Source organism: Moschus berezovskii, chromosome 9 (genome assembly GCF_049115385.1).
Source record: "Moschus berezovskii isolate FMDL1 chromosome 9, NW_MosBer_1.0, whole genome shotgun sequence".
NCBI lineage: Eukaryota > Metazoa > Chordata > Mammalia > Artiodactyla > Moschidae > Moschus > Moschus berezovskii.
Genome location: NC_142468.1, coordinates 83,671,005 through 83,684,427, shown reverse-complemented (window position 1 = coordinate 83,684,427; position 13,423 = coordinate 83,671,005). Strand labels below are relative to the sequence as shown.

Sequence of the window (13,423 nt, the reverse complement as noted above, 5' to 3'; positions counted from 1 at the left end):
TGAGGACCACTGATAATATTCTGTTCCCAAGGCATTTATAAGTATTTATGGTTCTGACATACTTTGGTATAAACAATGTCTTTCCGCAAAGTTTCAAGAATTTACCCCATCTCTGTCAGAGAAACCGCAGGTTCTGATCTGAACTAATTTTTATTCCTACTGAGTATCTAATTCTCAGCTGAAGAGTATCAGTTTTCCTTACATACTTTGATGTTCCTTTCTCCAAAGAAGATGTGCTGAAATGTGAGAATTACAGCAAAGTGCTCAAAAAAGGGTGGCTCAGGCTTGAAAGGCTCTCTTTTGATGTCTAAAGATAAAAAGTGCCCCATACCTGGATCACGTGGTCATCGCTTGTGATTTCTATGGCTTCATGACAGTGGTCTAATGCTGTAAACACCGAATTACAGGCCCTGAAAGTTGCAAAAGATTCATGTTAGTTCTGTGAGAAAACCATGAGCATTTCATCTGTTAACTTATCAAAGTAGACAGTTCCTCAGATTCATGAAAACCAAGTACCTTTTGATATTCTGTTTTGGAGGGGAAAAAAAAGAAACCTAACCTTTCAAATGAAATAAACAATAGCAGATACTTCTACGTATATCACACAAAGAGAAGAAAGTTACCCAGCCAATTGTCATGGGTCACGAAATGACCTGTGTGTGCTGGATGAAACCTTCATACGGACACAAGGAAAGAGACGTGCAGAAGCCGGTCTCAGAGGCGCCCGTGTTCTACGTCAGTGACATCTGCTGCTCCATTCACAGCACTGTCATGGAGCAGTCCCATCCCCACCAGCTGGGAAAACCGCATTAAACCCATATTGGATCTGAGGTAGTCTGGCCTTTTGCAACAGACACAGAAACAGTTTTTTTTTTTCTTTTCTTACTTTGCTGACCTTAGTTAAGAAGCGTTTATGCTACTTTGCTTTCAACTATACCCACTGTCTGATGAAAGGCAAAGAGGGCAGAATTCCTCTTGCCTGGTTCATTTTACAGGTCTCCAGGTGGGCACTATTCTTGATGACCTTCCTTGTATATCTGGAATATTTAAAGTCATTTCAATTTCTCACATAACATTCTAGCTACCCTACAACCTGGAGCAACTCCAGATACAGTAAGCTACTTATCATCTAACTCAGGAAGGATGTGCCTAGTTTCCAGAGCTTCCTTATTCATGCTGGCTGTTTAAACAAGTCCAGTGAAGGCTTTCTTACACATTACTCCCACAAAAAATGTTAATTTACTAGACAGATGTTTCTTCTCATAAAACAAACTCTTAAAACATTATTCCTTTTTTCTCTCATAAAGCATCTAACTTTGCCATTTTACTTTGAACTGTTTACAAGGCAGAGAGTAGGAAAAAACTGGGTGAAACTTGGTTCAGTATTTTGCCAGTTATGGGACCCTGGGCAATGTTTTCTCTTTGCTGGGTCCCAGTTTCCTCATCTATAAAATGAAGTGAGGTGTTAGTTGACCAGTCACATCTGATTCTTTGTGACCCCAGGGACTGTAGCCCATCAGGCTCCTCTGTCCATGAAATTCTCCAGGCAAGAGTGGGTTGCCATGTCCTTCTCCAGGGGATCTTCCCAACCCAGGGATCGAACTTGGGTCTCCTACATTGCTGGCAGATTCTTTAAATTTTGTTTTAAGACTCAACATAGATAGTTTATATGAGCTATGTCTCAAAGTACTTGGGACAATATAAGATTTCAAGACATAGTACTTAATATTATTTGCAAGATCTCAGAACAATTCTTTGTTCTCTAAAGCTTTCAAAGGCTGTTGGTGAGAAGAAAAGTTAATTATAACTTATACTTTCTCATGAGTGTATCTGAAACATCAAACCAAGAACTGCTTTCAACAGTAGCAAGGCAACCCTCTTCGAAAATGAAGGATTTCAGTCCACTGACGGGTGGTGTCCCTGCCCCTGCATAGATGAAGGTGCCAGTGTGGGAGGGTAAGTCCAGTAAGTAATCGTGATGGAGGTGAGCGGAGGAGACATGAACCCCACTCAGCCAAGATGCCCAATAGGGTGAGGTGTTTTCTTATTCGAATTGCCCCAAACTATGTTTCTCAAAACACTGGAAACAGAACTACCATATGGCACAGAACTATCACATGACCCAGCAATTCCACTCCTGGGTATACATCCATGAAAACAAACACACTAATTAAAAAGCACACATGTGCCCCAATATTCATAACAGCTTTATTCACAATAACCAAGACATGGAAGCAACCTAAGTACCCATTGACAGATGAATGGATAAAGATGTGGTGTAGATATACAATGGAATATTACTCAGCCACAAAAAGAACACAATTTTGCCATCGGCAGCAACATGGATGGACTTGGCGGGTGTTATGCTAAGTGAGATCAGTCAAATAAAAATACTATAGAAAAAGAAAAACTCTATATGCTATCACTTATATGTGGAATCTAAAAAAATCAACAAACCAGTGAGTATAACAAAAAGCAAATTCACAGATACAGAGAACAAACTAGTGGCTGCCACTGGGGAGAGGGGAGAGAGAGGCACAAACTATTAGGCATAAAATAAGCTATAGGGATACACTGCATAATAATACTTTATAACAACTACAAGTGGAACATAACCTTTCAAAATTATGGATTGCTGTATTGTAACATAGGGGCTTCCCTGGTAGCTCGGTTGGTAAAGAATCCACCTGCAACGCAGGAGACCCTAGATCGATTCCTGTGTCAGGAAGACCTCCTGGAGAAAGGAGAGGCTACCCACTCCAGTGTTCTTGGGCTGCCCTGGTGGCTCAGATGGTAAAGAATCTGCCTGCAATGTAGGAGACCTGGGTTCGACTATGGGTTGGGAGGATCCCCTGGAGGAGGACGTGGCAACCCACTCCAGTATTCTGGCCTAGAGAATCCCATGGCCAGAGGAGCCCAGTGGGCTGTAGTCCATGGGGTCACAGAGAGCTGGACGTGACTGAGTGACTCAGCACACCACATACTGTAACATATGGTACAGCAGCTATACTTCAATTAAAACAAAAAATAAAGTCAGTCGTTACAGCCTACCTAATATGAGCTGCATACTGTCCTGTTAGCAATGCTGTACTTGTAAACATGACATTTAAAACGTGAAAAAGAATCAAGGAGGACTTTAAAATTGTTACCAAAGTCATGAGTGCACCGCGCCTTACGAAGAAGCAAGCAAGACCTAGTCTCATCGCAAGTGCGCTCAGGCCTTTGGGTCTAGCACCCAGGCCAGCACCAGAGCAAAGCGAGCCCTGTCTCCAGCAGTCCCACATGGAAAAACAAGTCTGTGTGGGCTAGTTCCTTAGCTTTGGGAGCTAGATAATGACGTGCTAACACGTCTGATCAGATGATATATTCCCCTCACACCCAAGTATTTTCTTAAAGTACCCGTGTGGCTCAATTAAGTACATAAACAGCTACCTCCAAGTATGATTGCTTCTGTCAATTCAAGAGGCTGCTTTCAGACAAGATCTTACCTCCAGCTGCCAGAATGGATCTATCAGATGTTCACTACAAAGCATACACTCTCTGGTGAGCATCATGCCCCACGGAACAGAGCAGATCTTTATCAATAGTTAAAGTGAAAGTATACTGGCAGGACCAGCAGATTACTGTCCCTGGCAACAAATGGTATGGGACTGCCATGTGTAAATCTAGGCTTTAAATCAATTTGGTTGATGGTTCTGTTTAAATAAACCTGTAGCAAAATGAAGTAATTACTTTGAATCATGTTCCTAGAGTTTGGGGATTAAATTTCCTGCATTAATTATTAATATTCTTCATGTAGAAGAAATTTAGCATAATTTTTCTGTTCTTATGAGCCATATAACACAGCAAAACGAATGTATTTTTGTAGTTTTCAGGTTGAGAAGTTGAAAAATTAGAAAAAGTTCCAGAGAAACAGAATATTGTGAAAACCCAAGAAGTGCTGGTAATGTAACCATTTCACCTTTATCTTCTTAGTTGTCCATGAAGATCCACATGGAGAAGGTAAATATCATAAAGCTATGATAAACCTAATGGTATGGACCTAACAGAAGCAGAAGATATTAAGAAGAGGTGGAAAGAGTACACAGAAGAACTATACAAAAAAGTTCTTCATGACCCAGATAATCACAATGGTGTGATCACTCACCTGTAGCCAGACATCCTGGAATTTGAAGTCAAGCGGGCCTTAGAAAGCATCACTACCAACAAAGCTAGTGGAGGTGATGGAATTCCAGTTGAGCTATTTCAAATCCTGAAAGATGATGCTGTGAAAGTGCTGCACTCAATATGCCAGCAAATTTGGAAAACTCAGCAGTGGCCACAGGACTGGAAAAGGTCAGTCTTCATTCCAATCCCAGAGAAAGGGAATGCCAAAGAATGCTCAAACTACCGCACAATTGCACTCATCTCACACGCCAGTAAAGTCATGCTCAAAATTCCCCAAGCCAGGCTTCAGCAATATGTGAACCGTGAACTCCCAGATGTTCAAGCTGGTTTTAGAAAAGGCAGAAGAACCAGAGATCAAATTGCCAACATCCGCTGGATCATCAAAAAAGCAAGAGATATCCAGAAAAACATCTATTTCTGCTTTATTGACTACACCAAAGCCTTTGACTGTGTGGATCACAAACTGGAAAATTCTTAAAGAGATGAGAATAGCAGACCACCCGACCTGCCTCCTGAGAAATCTGTATGCAGGTCAGGAAGCAACAGTTAGAACTGGACATGGAACAACAGACTGGTACCAAACAGGAAAAGGAGTACGTCAAGGCTGTATATTGCTACCCTGCTTATTTAACTTATATGCAGAGTACATCATGAGGAATGCTGGGCTGGAAGAAGCACAAGCTGGAATCAAGATTGCCGGGAGAAATATCAATAACCTCAGATATGCAAATGACACCACCATTATGGCAGAAAGGGAAGAGGAACTAAAAAGTCTCTTGATGAAAGTGAAAGAGGAGAGTGAAAAAGTTGGCTTGAAGCTCAACATTCAGAAAACTAAGATCATGGCGTCTGGTCCCATCACTTCATGGGAAATAGGTGGGGAAACAGTGGAAACAGTGTCAGACTTTATTTTGGGGGGCTCCAAAATCACTGCAGATGCTGACTGCAGCCATGAAATTAAAAGATGCCTGCTCCTTGGAAGGAAGTTATGACCAACCTAGACAGCATATTAAAAAGCAGAGACATTACTTTGCCAACAAAGGTCCGTCTAGTCAAGGCTATGGGTTTTCCCGTGGTCATGTATGGATGTGAGAGTTGGACTGTGAAGAAAGCTGAGCACCGAAGAATGGATGCTTTTGAACTGTGGTGCTGGAGAAGACTCTTGAGAGTCCCTTGGACTGCAAGGAGATCCAACCAGTCCATTCTAAAGGAGATCAATCCTGGGTGTTCATTGGAAGGACTGATGCTAAAGTTGAAACTGCAATACTTTGGCCACCTCATGCGACGAGTTGACTCACTGGAAAAGACTCTGATGCTGGGAAAGGTTGGGGGCGGGAGGAAAAGGGGACGACCGAGAATGAGATGGCTGGATGGCATCGCTGACTCTGTGGACATGAGTTTGAGTGAACTCCGGGAGTTGGTGATGGACAGGGAGGCCTGGCGTGCTGTGATTCATGGGGTCGCGGAGAGTCGGACACGACTGAGTGACTGAACTGAACTGAACTAATGATAAACCTAGACAGTGCATTAACAAGCAGAGACATTACTTTGCCTGCAAAGGACTGTATAGTCAAAGCTATGATTTTTCCAGTAGTCGTGTATGGATGTGAGACTATGGATGGAACATAAAGAAGGCTGAGTGCTAAAGAACTGATGCTTTCAAACTGTGATGTTGGAGAAGACTCTTGAGAGTCCTGTGGACTGCAAGGAGATCAAACAAGTCAGTCCTAAAGGAAATGAACCCTGAATATTCATTGGAAGGACTGATGCTGAAGCTCCAACACTTTGACCACCTGAGGCAAAGAGCCGACTCATGGGGGAAGAACCTAATGCTGGGAAAGAGTGAGGGCAGGAGGAGAAGGGGACGACAGAGGACGAGATGATTGGGAGGCATCACCGATTCAATGGACATGAGACTGAGCAAACTCTGGGAGATGGTGAAGGACAGGGAAGCCTGGCATGCTGCAGTCCATGGGGTCACAAAGAATCTGACACGACTGAGCGACTGAACTTTCTACTGTAGGTAGAAAGTCTACAGGGAGCACAGTGCTCTGATGGTGTGCAGAGTGCGTCTGACTTAACACAGGGCGCCTGGATTCTGCTCCAGCACTGCCACCTACAGCTCAGGTACTCGCGACTGTGCCAAGAGTCTGTCTGACTCTCAGAGTTTCCTCTGTCAATTGCGCTGGGGTGGTTGGGTTACATGATCTCTTGTGTTCCTAACAAAGGGACTCTAGAATCTACTTCAACAAACATGCACACCCCTCTGAGACACACACACCGAGGCTGTAGAACCAGGGTAGGATGGATTATGCAAGGTGGTGGCATGAAGGGCGAAGGTTCTGGACACAAACTCACATCCCAGCAGGAGTATGGAAGTGGCAGGGAGGGAGTCATGGACGTGCTGCCAGCCAGCACCACTCCTGGGCAGCTATGCAGCACAGACTGGTTAGTTGAAGTCATCACAGCTCGGTTTCTGCTCCCGTAACACAACTGTCTTGCGGAGCCCACGCGAGGATAAAGTGCTCTATAAACACCGGCTGGTAATGAGGGGTGCAGTGTTCTATAGAATACCGAGAGGTGCACATCAGGAATTGGGTCTTTCTAAAATGGAGGGCTGCTATTGTCTTAAGACTTGGAGTAGAATAAACTGAGCCAGGTGTAAGCCTTAGATAACGGGTATCACACTGCCTAATGATGAAACAACAGCTCATCCTTCATTGGTGTAAACTCACAGTTCATAGGGCTGGACATGACTGAAGCGATTTAGCACACACATCAGCTTAAACTCCCGATAAATACCCAAATCCTACCAATATTTTGGTTAACAGTTCTTTTCAAGATAAAGAAGCACAAGAACATAAGTGGTAAGCAGTCATCAGTTCTCCTTTGTCTCCCTAGCCATTTCCCTTTTCGTGAATTCTGTTCAATAAAGCGATCCTCCACATGTACACAGAAGTATGGTTCTGTTCTATCCTTAAAAGTTATTCTCATATAATGGAATTTCTAGATTAGGTATCTTATGTTTGATTACATGATCTTTTTTGCTTGGCTAAGTAAATACGGTCACCATCCACGAAGAATGGACAGAAGTGTCTGCCTTCAACATCCAGTATTATCCATGCAGTACAGCATGTCCTTGCTGAATGCTAGTAATGTCACATATTTAGCTGCAGCTGGGGGTGGAATTGCAGGGAAAAGTATTATATAATTAGACTATAATTATTCTGGCATTGTATAACACAGAGCCTCATTTCCCCTATCAACAGCAAGTCACAGAGTTGCCTGTCAGCTTCTGGGGTGCAGGTAGATGGTTTAGATGTCCTGAAGTACCCTAAGGAGCCGGAGAGACCATGGAGGGTCACCGTCTCTCCCATCCACTAGGCCTAGGGAGAATCAAACCACACACCCCACCGCTGCTTCTCCAAAAAACAAGAAGGGAGCTGAAGATAGCTGAGGTACAACCAGCCAAACAGCATCAGAAGGACCTGACCTTGGTCCTCCCTCCTCTGTCTTCTCTTGCAGAGAACTTGCCTCCCTGCCCCCCTGCAGGGGCTGCTCCCAAGCAGCTTGCTTGTGGCTGGGAAGGGAGGCTTCCTATCAGCCAAGCTGAAGCTGGTGCAGAATAGGAGGGGGCCAGGGTTCTGAGTAAACCCACCTTCCTGGGACCGCAGCTGCTGGGCCAGGTCCGTTCACCAGCGTGACGCAGATTTGGAGTAAGAACCCAAGGCATTTCACTATGACATTTACAATGAGCCCAACTCTGCAAACCAGCCCCAGCCACTGACGGGTGAGAAGTTATGGGACTTGCTTAGAACCTTGGTGTTAGGTGCTTAGAACCTTGCCGAGTTCTGAATCTGTGAGTCCTGGAGAAGTTCTCAGTCCCCTGGCTCTGAGCAGATTTCATCAGCACGATAACCTAGAGCCCTTTCCTTCTTAGTCCCAGTGCTGCCTGCAGATGTTTATTTCAAATTGCCAGACCTGCCTTCGCCCCACTCCCCCTGGACGAGGTACCTTCTGACCTCCGACCTGTGCCATCATCCTTCACGCTGCCTAGGAAAACTCAAGCAGTCACTGAAAATAAAATGAGGGAATTACTGATCAAAGCAGTAAGGTTCACTTTTGTGGTAGATCATACACTGTTGAAGAATCAAACCAAAATGAAATCTCTCTTTTCCTAATCCTATTTATTGTGAAAACATCTAAAGTACAAAGTCTTTTTCACTCTCCATAAAAACAGAAGAGACACCCAGGAATAAAAACAACTAAAGTACAATTAAAAACCATAAATTGCTATAGTAAAGGCAATGTAGTTTCCCTAAGAAATTCTGTGAAGTTCCCTGAAGCTAATAAACACATGGATACAAAGAAAACAAGGGATTTATCTTCCTTACCAAAGAACTCCTCCTGGTTTGAGATTCTCAATTGTTTAAGACTGCAAAAGGGACTGATTATCCCCATATTTTACTTCTTAGAGCTCTCTAGCCACCGAACAGTTGACTTCCCTGAGCAGGGTGAACCGCAGAAGAGCCTGTCTCTGTGGGTTCATGCCCATCCATTTTTCTTTCAAGGGACAGAAGATGACTCAGAAAAGTTAAGTTTAGAAAGGGTTTTGTTCTCTTTGAAAGCAAATTCAGTAATCAAGGTAAGAAACAGAACCATTTCAAAGAGATGCTGTCTTATTTATTTTTCGCTGAGTCTGAAAGCCTGGCAGGCTACAGTCCATATGGTTGCACAGAGTTGGACATGACTGAAGCAACTTAGCATGCACACACACACTGAAAGCCAGGTGACCCCTCAGTCTGCCGGAGAGAGAAGTCAGGGCCCTTCCGGCATCCTGTAGCCTGCAGCCCCTTGAGACTGGCCTCCCAGGGGCTTCAAGCTGCCAACAGCCTCTTCTTTCCCCTGCTCTCTCTGCTCATAGGGACAGGTTGAAGAAATCAGGGTCCTGAGAGTGTGCCAGAGCAGAGTCTGAGCAAAAGCAGGCATGGGCTAGAACTCGGCTGTTTCAAGAAGCCCCAGAAGCAGAGCATCCTACCACCCAGACATGGAGAGAATCCATTTATCTCAGAAGTAAGCACCACAGAGAAGCTTACAGCATCAGAAATGCACACAGAGACTTCACAATGCTCCTGAAGATGCCCCATGCACACTGCGGCCACAGGCAGGTCTCAGGCAACTGCTCACAAATAGGTAGCAATTACCATAGTTAGCATAATAAATCTACCCCTGGGTCTGCCCCTATCTATACCAATCCAAGTAGGAATTTTAAAATGTTGCAAGTACTAGGTACTAATCCTCAAAGGCTATTCTTAATCTCCACATAATTGTACAGAAGTTAAACAGTACTTTTCCTAGGGTATAATTTTAAAACTACTGTAAATAGTGGAAAATACTGTCAAAAGAAGAAACGCTTCCAATTTATTTCATTATACCAAAGGGCTCCCAGTTTAGACTCTCTCTTTTAGCAGCTACCATCACTTGTTCAATAGCTTCAGAATCTCTGGGGTTCTGCTGTGACGCTCAGCCTGAGGATAGACGAGCTTGGCTACAGAACGGTTAGCCTCGTGTTCATCCTATTTTGCTACATACCTTAATTTAAACTGTGAGAGGACTTCCCCATGTTCTATTTGAATCAGTTCATTGTAGCAAGCGATTATGCTGCTGTTCTCCATAAATCTCTGGGGGAAAAAAGCAAAGATAATACATAAGACAAATACAATTACTTCTTAAACAGTTAAAAGAGGCTTGTTTCTCCAACCTCAGGTAACGTTGCTAGATAAAACAACTAGTAAGTAAGACGAGATGAAATAAAACAGCTGTCAGGATGTTTGAAATGCCTGTTTAAATGTATAGGAAACAAGAAAGCAGATAATACTGTACAGTTAACTATAACAAAGATGGGGAAAGCTCATTGAACACTCACAGGAAAACAAACACACAAGCGTTAGAACACCTCCCCGCCCTGCTAATTACTGCAGAACCTGGGCTGCTGCTGCAGTAAGGAGTCTTCTGAAACCTGAGCCCGGACGCCCCCACCGTGTGTGCATGGTGAGGGATGTCTCCTGGACGGAGGGAAGGTCTTTGCCTCTTTCCTCACTTGAGTGCCTCACACTGCTCCCTCTCCCGTGTCTGTCTCTTTCACACAAACGCGTGTGCGCACACACACACACACTTCCACATATCTAGCGTGGATGGCACCTCCCTGGGGATCACCAGCGAAGCCCCCCGACTCTCCCTGTGCCTCTGGTCCCACTATCCCAGGAAGAAGCTGGGAAGGGCTAAGAACAGAAGGGGAACCATGAAGACACACAGAGGGAAATACTTTATATTTGCAAAGCAAAGTCAAACATGGTGAAGTTTTGGTTGAGCTTCTGGGCAGCTGGAGATTACGTGTCAGTCTGTATCTGAGCTCTGAGCACTGTCAGATGATGCTTCATAAAGCACAAAAAATGATCATAATAAAATAAGTTCTTGAAAAGGATGAGATATACTTACATTTCTTTTTAATAACATTAATTTTAAAATGCAGAAAAATATAAAGAAAAATCTCCAAATCACTGATAATATCATAAGGCTAGAGATATCATTAATTTTGGTTTATTTACCTTAGACTTTTATTATATCTGTGTATATGGATATATTTTATATGTATATGCTTATACATATAAAATATAAAATGATGTTATATTTTCACTTTCATAGCCAAGTAGTAATTTTTTACGATTCTTATTTTCCTTTAGGTCTCCTAAGAATTTTCAGTGTGGTAAAGATCAGCCTTCTGGTGGGTGACAGTTTCTAAACACTGGAGTGCTTTGTTTGCATGTAAGTGACAGTGAGTGTTTTATAGACTAAAGGCAGTAGGAAAATTTTGGGGGAATTTTAAGACTATAGTTAATGCAAAAATCTGAAATAAACTGAGTGAACCAAGAACAGCGGTCCTCAAACTTCAACACGCTATGAATAACGTGGGTGTTTGGTTAAAATGCAGATTCCTAGGCCCTGCTTCCAGATATGTAGGCATGTGTCTTTAGCACCATATTGCTCCACACGCTCAGGCGTGACACTGCCAACATGCACTGTATGTTCTCAGGACAGAAGGAGGAGAAGCAGAGTCTTCACTGATTTTTCACACTTACTTGACCACAGCAGCCTTTTGTCATGGACACCTTGTAAGAGCTTTGGGCCACTAGCATTCCTTGAAACAGTTTGGGAAATATGACTCTGGTGGACCAGGCATGGAGTTGGCAGTTAAACACCAATGATTTGCATCTTGACTTGTTTTGAGTATGAGCTCTGCAAGTTAGTCATTTTGAGTCTGTTTCCTCTTCCACAAAAATAGAGAAAATCCAAAACCTCTCATCTGTAGATGAGGATCAAGCCAATCACCTAGAATGGAGTCTGACAAATAATAAGTGTTAGCTCCCTACCTCTTCCTCCATAAGACACCTCTGCAGGGAGGAACTGTCTGATCACTGTCTCCCTGACACACCAAGCACACTGCCTCACACAGAGCCCATGCTCCCTGAACACCTGCTCAATGAACTTGTAATGATGTCCCTTGGACTGATTCTACTTGGAATGACGTCATATCAACATCATTCCAAGTAGAAAACCTGGTACACAAAGGTTGATACAAAAACCAGCTGCAATGGCCCTCTGCTGAGACGCTCTTCGTAAAAGGCTCAGAGTAGAGCAAGCATTGTGCAGCCAGCCATTCGCTCACAAAGAGCTACAGAAGCTTCGAGCAGAGCTTCTGCGGGGTACTTGATGGTACGGTGTGTTCCTGGATCCCCATTCAAGACCCATCAACTGAAGCACTGGCCAATTAGCTAGTTAACATAGAGCTGAGTTTCAGCAGATGATTTAACATAAGCAAAATAACTCAGAGGTGGGAAACAACTTCACGGAAGGCAAGAAGAATAGCTGGCATATTTGGAAGGGTGCTTGGGTAGAAAGTTGCCAGAGACAAGATTTTGCCCAAAAAAGGAGACCAGCCTCAGCTGATTTTGTGCCATAGTAACTCGGGTTGGTAAACCTGGCAGGTGTGGTGTGCTTCTCTGGGAAAGAGCCCCAACTACTTGGGGGCACCCTGACCTGGCTGGCAAATGGCCTTGATCAGGCACAGGATTAAAGAATACCAGGTGGCCCCTGACGGTCACTGTTTTTCATGCTTTCACAAAGGGCTTCATTCACCATGGCTGCCTGCAGAAAGTAGTACTGTATCTAGATAGAGAAGTGAAAGCTTCCAGAGCAGCAGACAGGTTACAAAAAGAATAAAAAGGAACAACTGTATCATCCCTCCTAAATTTACTCAGTAGCATTTGCACCCAAAGTGGAAAGGTGTTTCTCCTGAGCTTTTCTCTGAGTAGATAGGCAATCTCAGGCCTCCAGACAAGACGCACCACCCCAAACACCATCAGTCTCCACACCAGTTGGTTGGAAGCAGGATCAGTGAACTAAAAGCTGAATTGCAAAAGGACACTCAATAGCACACGTGGCAATAGGGGCTCATCGCCGCACCCCACGGTGTGTCGTGCCTTCCCCAGCCTGCTCCCGGGTAACGGAGAGGACCTCCACGCTCATATTCTGAGAGGTCCTGCCTCAGATGTGAGGGGCAGGGATGGGCTGGGGTGCAGAGGTGGTCAACGTTCCACAGCAGATTTATGAACACCACTCATTTCTCAGAGAATGAGTAAGTAAAGACGTTCCCACAACATGACTTCTTAGATGACTTTCCTCGTGCAACTCTCCATTTGGAAGCTCAGAAGCGCCGTCTCAGTAAGACAGAGCGGCACACAAGAAGAGCATCCAGAAGCGAGTGCCAGCCTTTGAAGGTGTGATGACGGACAGGAGGCAGGTGTCGGGGTGAGTGATGGGGCTGACCAGAACCACTTGTTTCTGTCACGCGTGAACCCTGGCACCCGCTTTGATGTTTCACATAGGACTGTTACTCCCCCACGGAAGCACACTGAAGCCCCAAAGAATGGCATCCCACGGGCAATTTCCGCTTCTCTGGGATTGACAACAAAGGAGGGGTTCTTTATTTGAACCTAGGAGAGCAAAATACCCATTGCTTAAAGCACCCGAAGAACTTCTCATAATTCACAAGGCTCTGGCGGTCTCCTATTTTTGAAGGAAAAGGATGCATCACACTGTCTGAGATTCAGGTTACCCTGATCACGGGACTCCAAGACACCAGGTAAACCTAGTTATCTAGTTTGGTGGTAAGTCTCCTTAATCAATCTTAATCTTC

General features: G+C 44.2%; 1 protein-coding gene across 18 annotated transcripts in view; it reads right to left on the bottom strand.

Moving 5' to 3' along the window:
* The window catches only part of PDE8B (phosphodiesterase 8B), a 352,403-nt gene that overhangs the window by 94,188 nt on the left and 244,792 nt on the right, over nt 1-13,423 (bottom strand). For all 18 annotated transcript variants that reach the window (XM_055436840.2, XM_088839884.1, XM_088839887.1 and 15 more), the window contains 2 exons: nt 9,760-9,848; nt 332-410 (listed from right to left, as the gene is read on the bottom strand). In XM_055436840.2, coding sequence (XP_055292815.2) covers nt 332-410; nt 9,760-9,848 — 168 coding nt within the window. The remainder of the gene's footprint in view (nt 1-331; nt 411-9,759; nt 9,849-13,423) is intronic.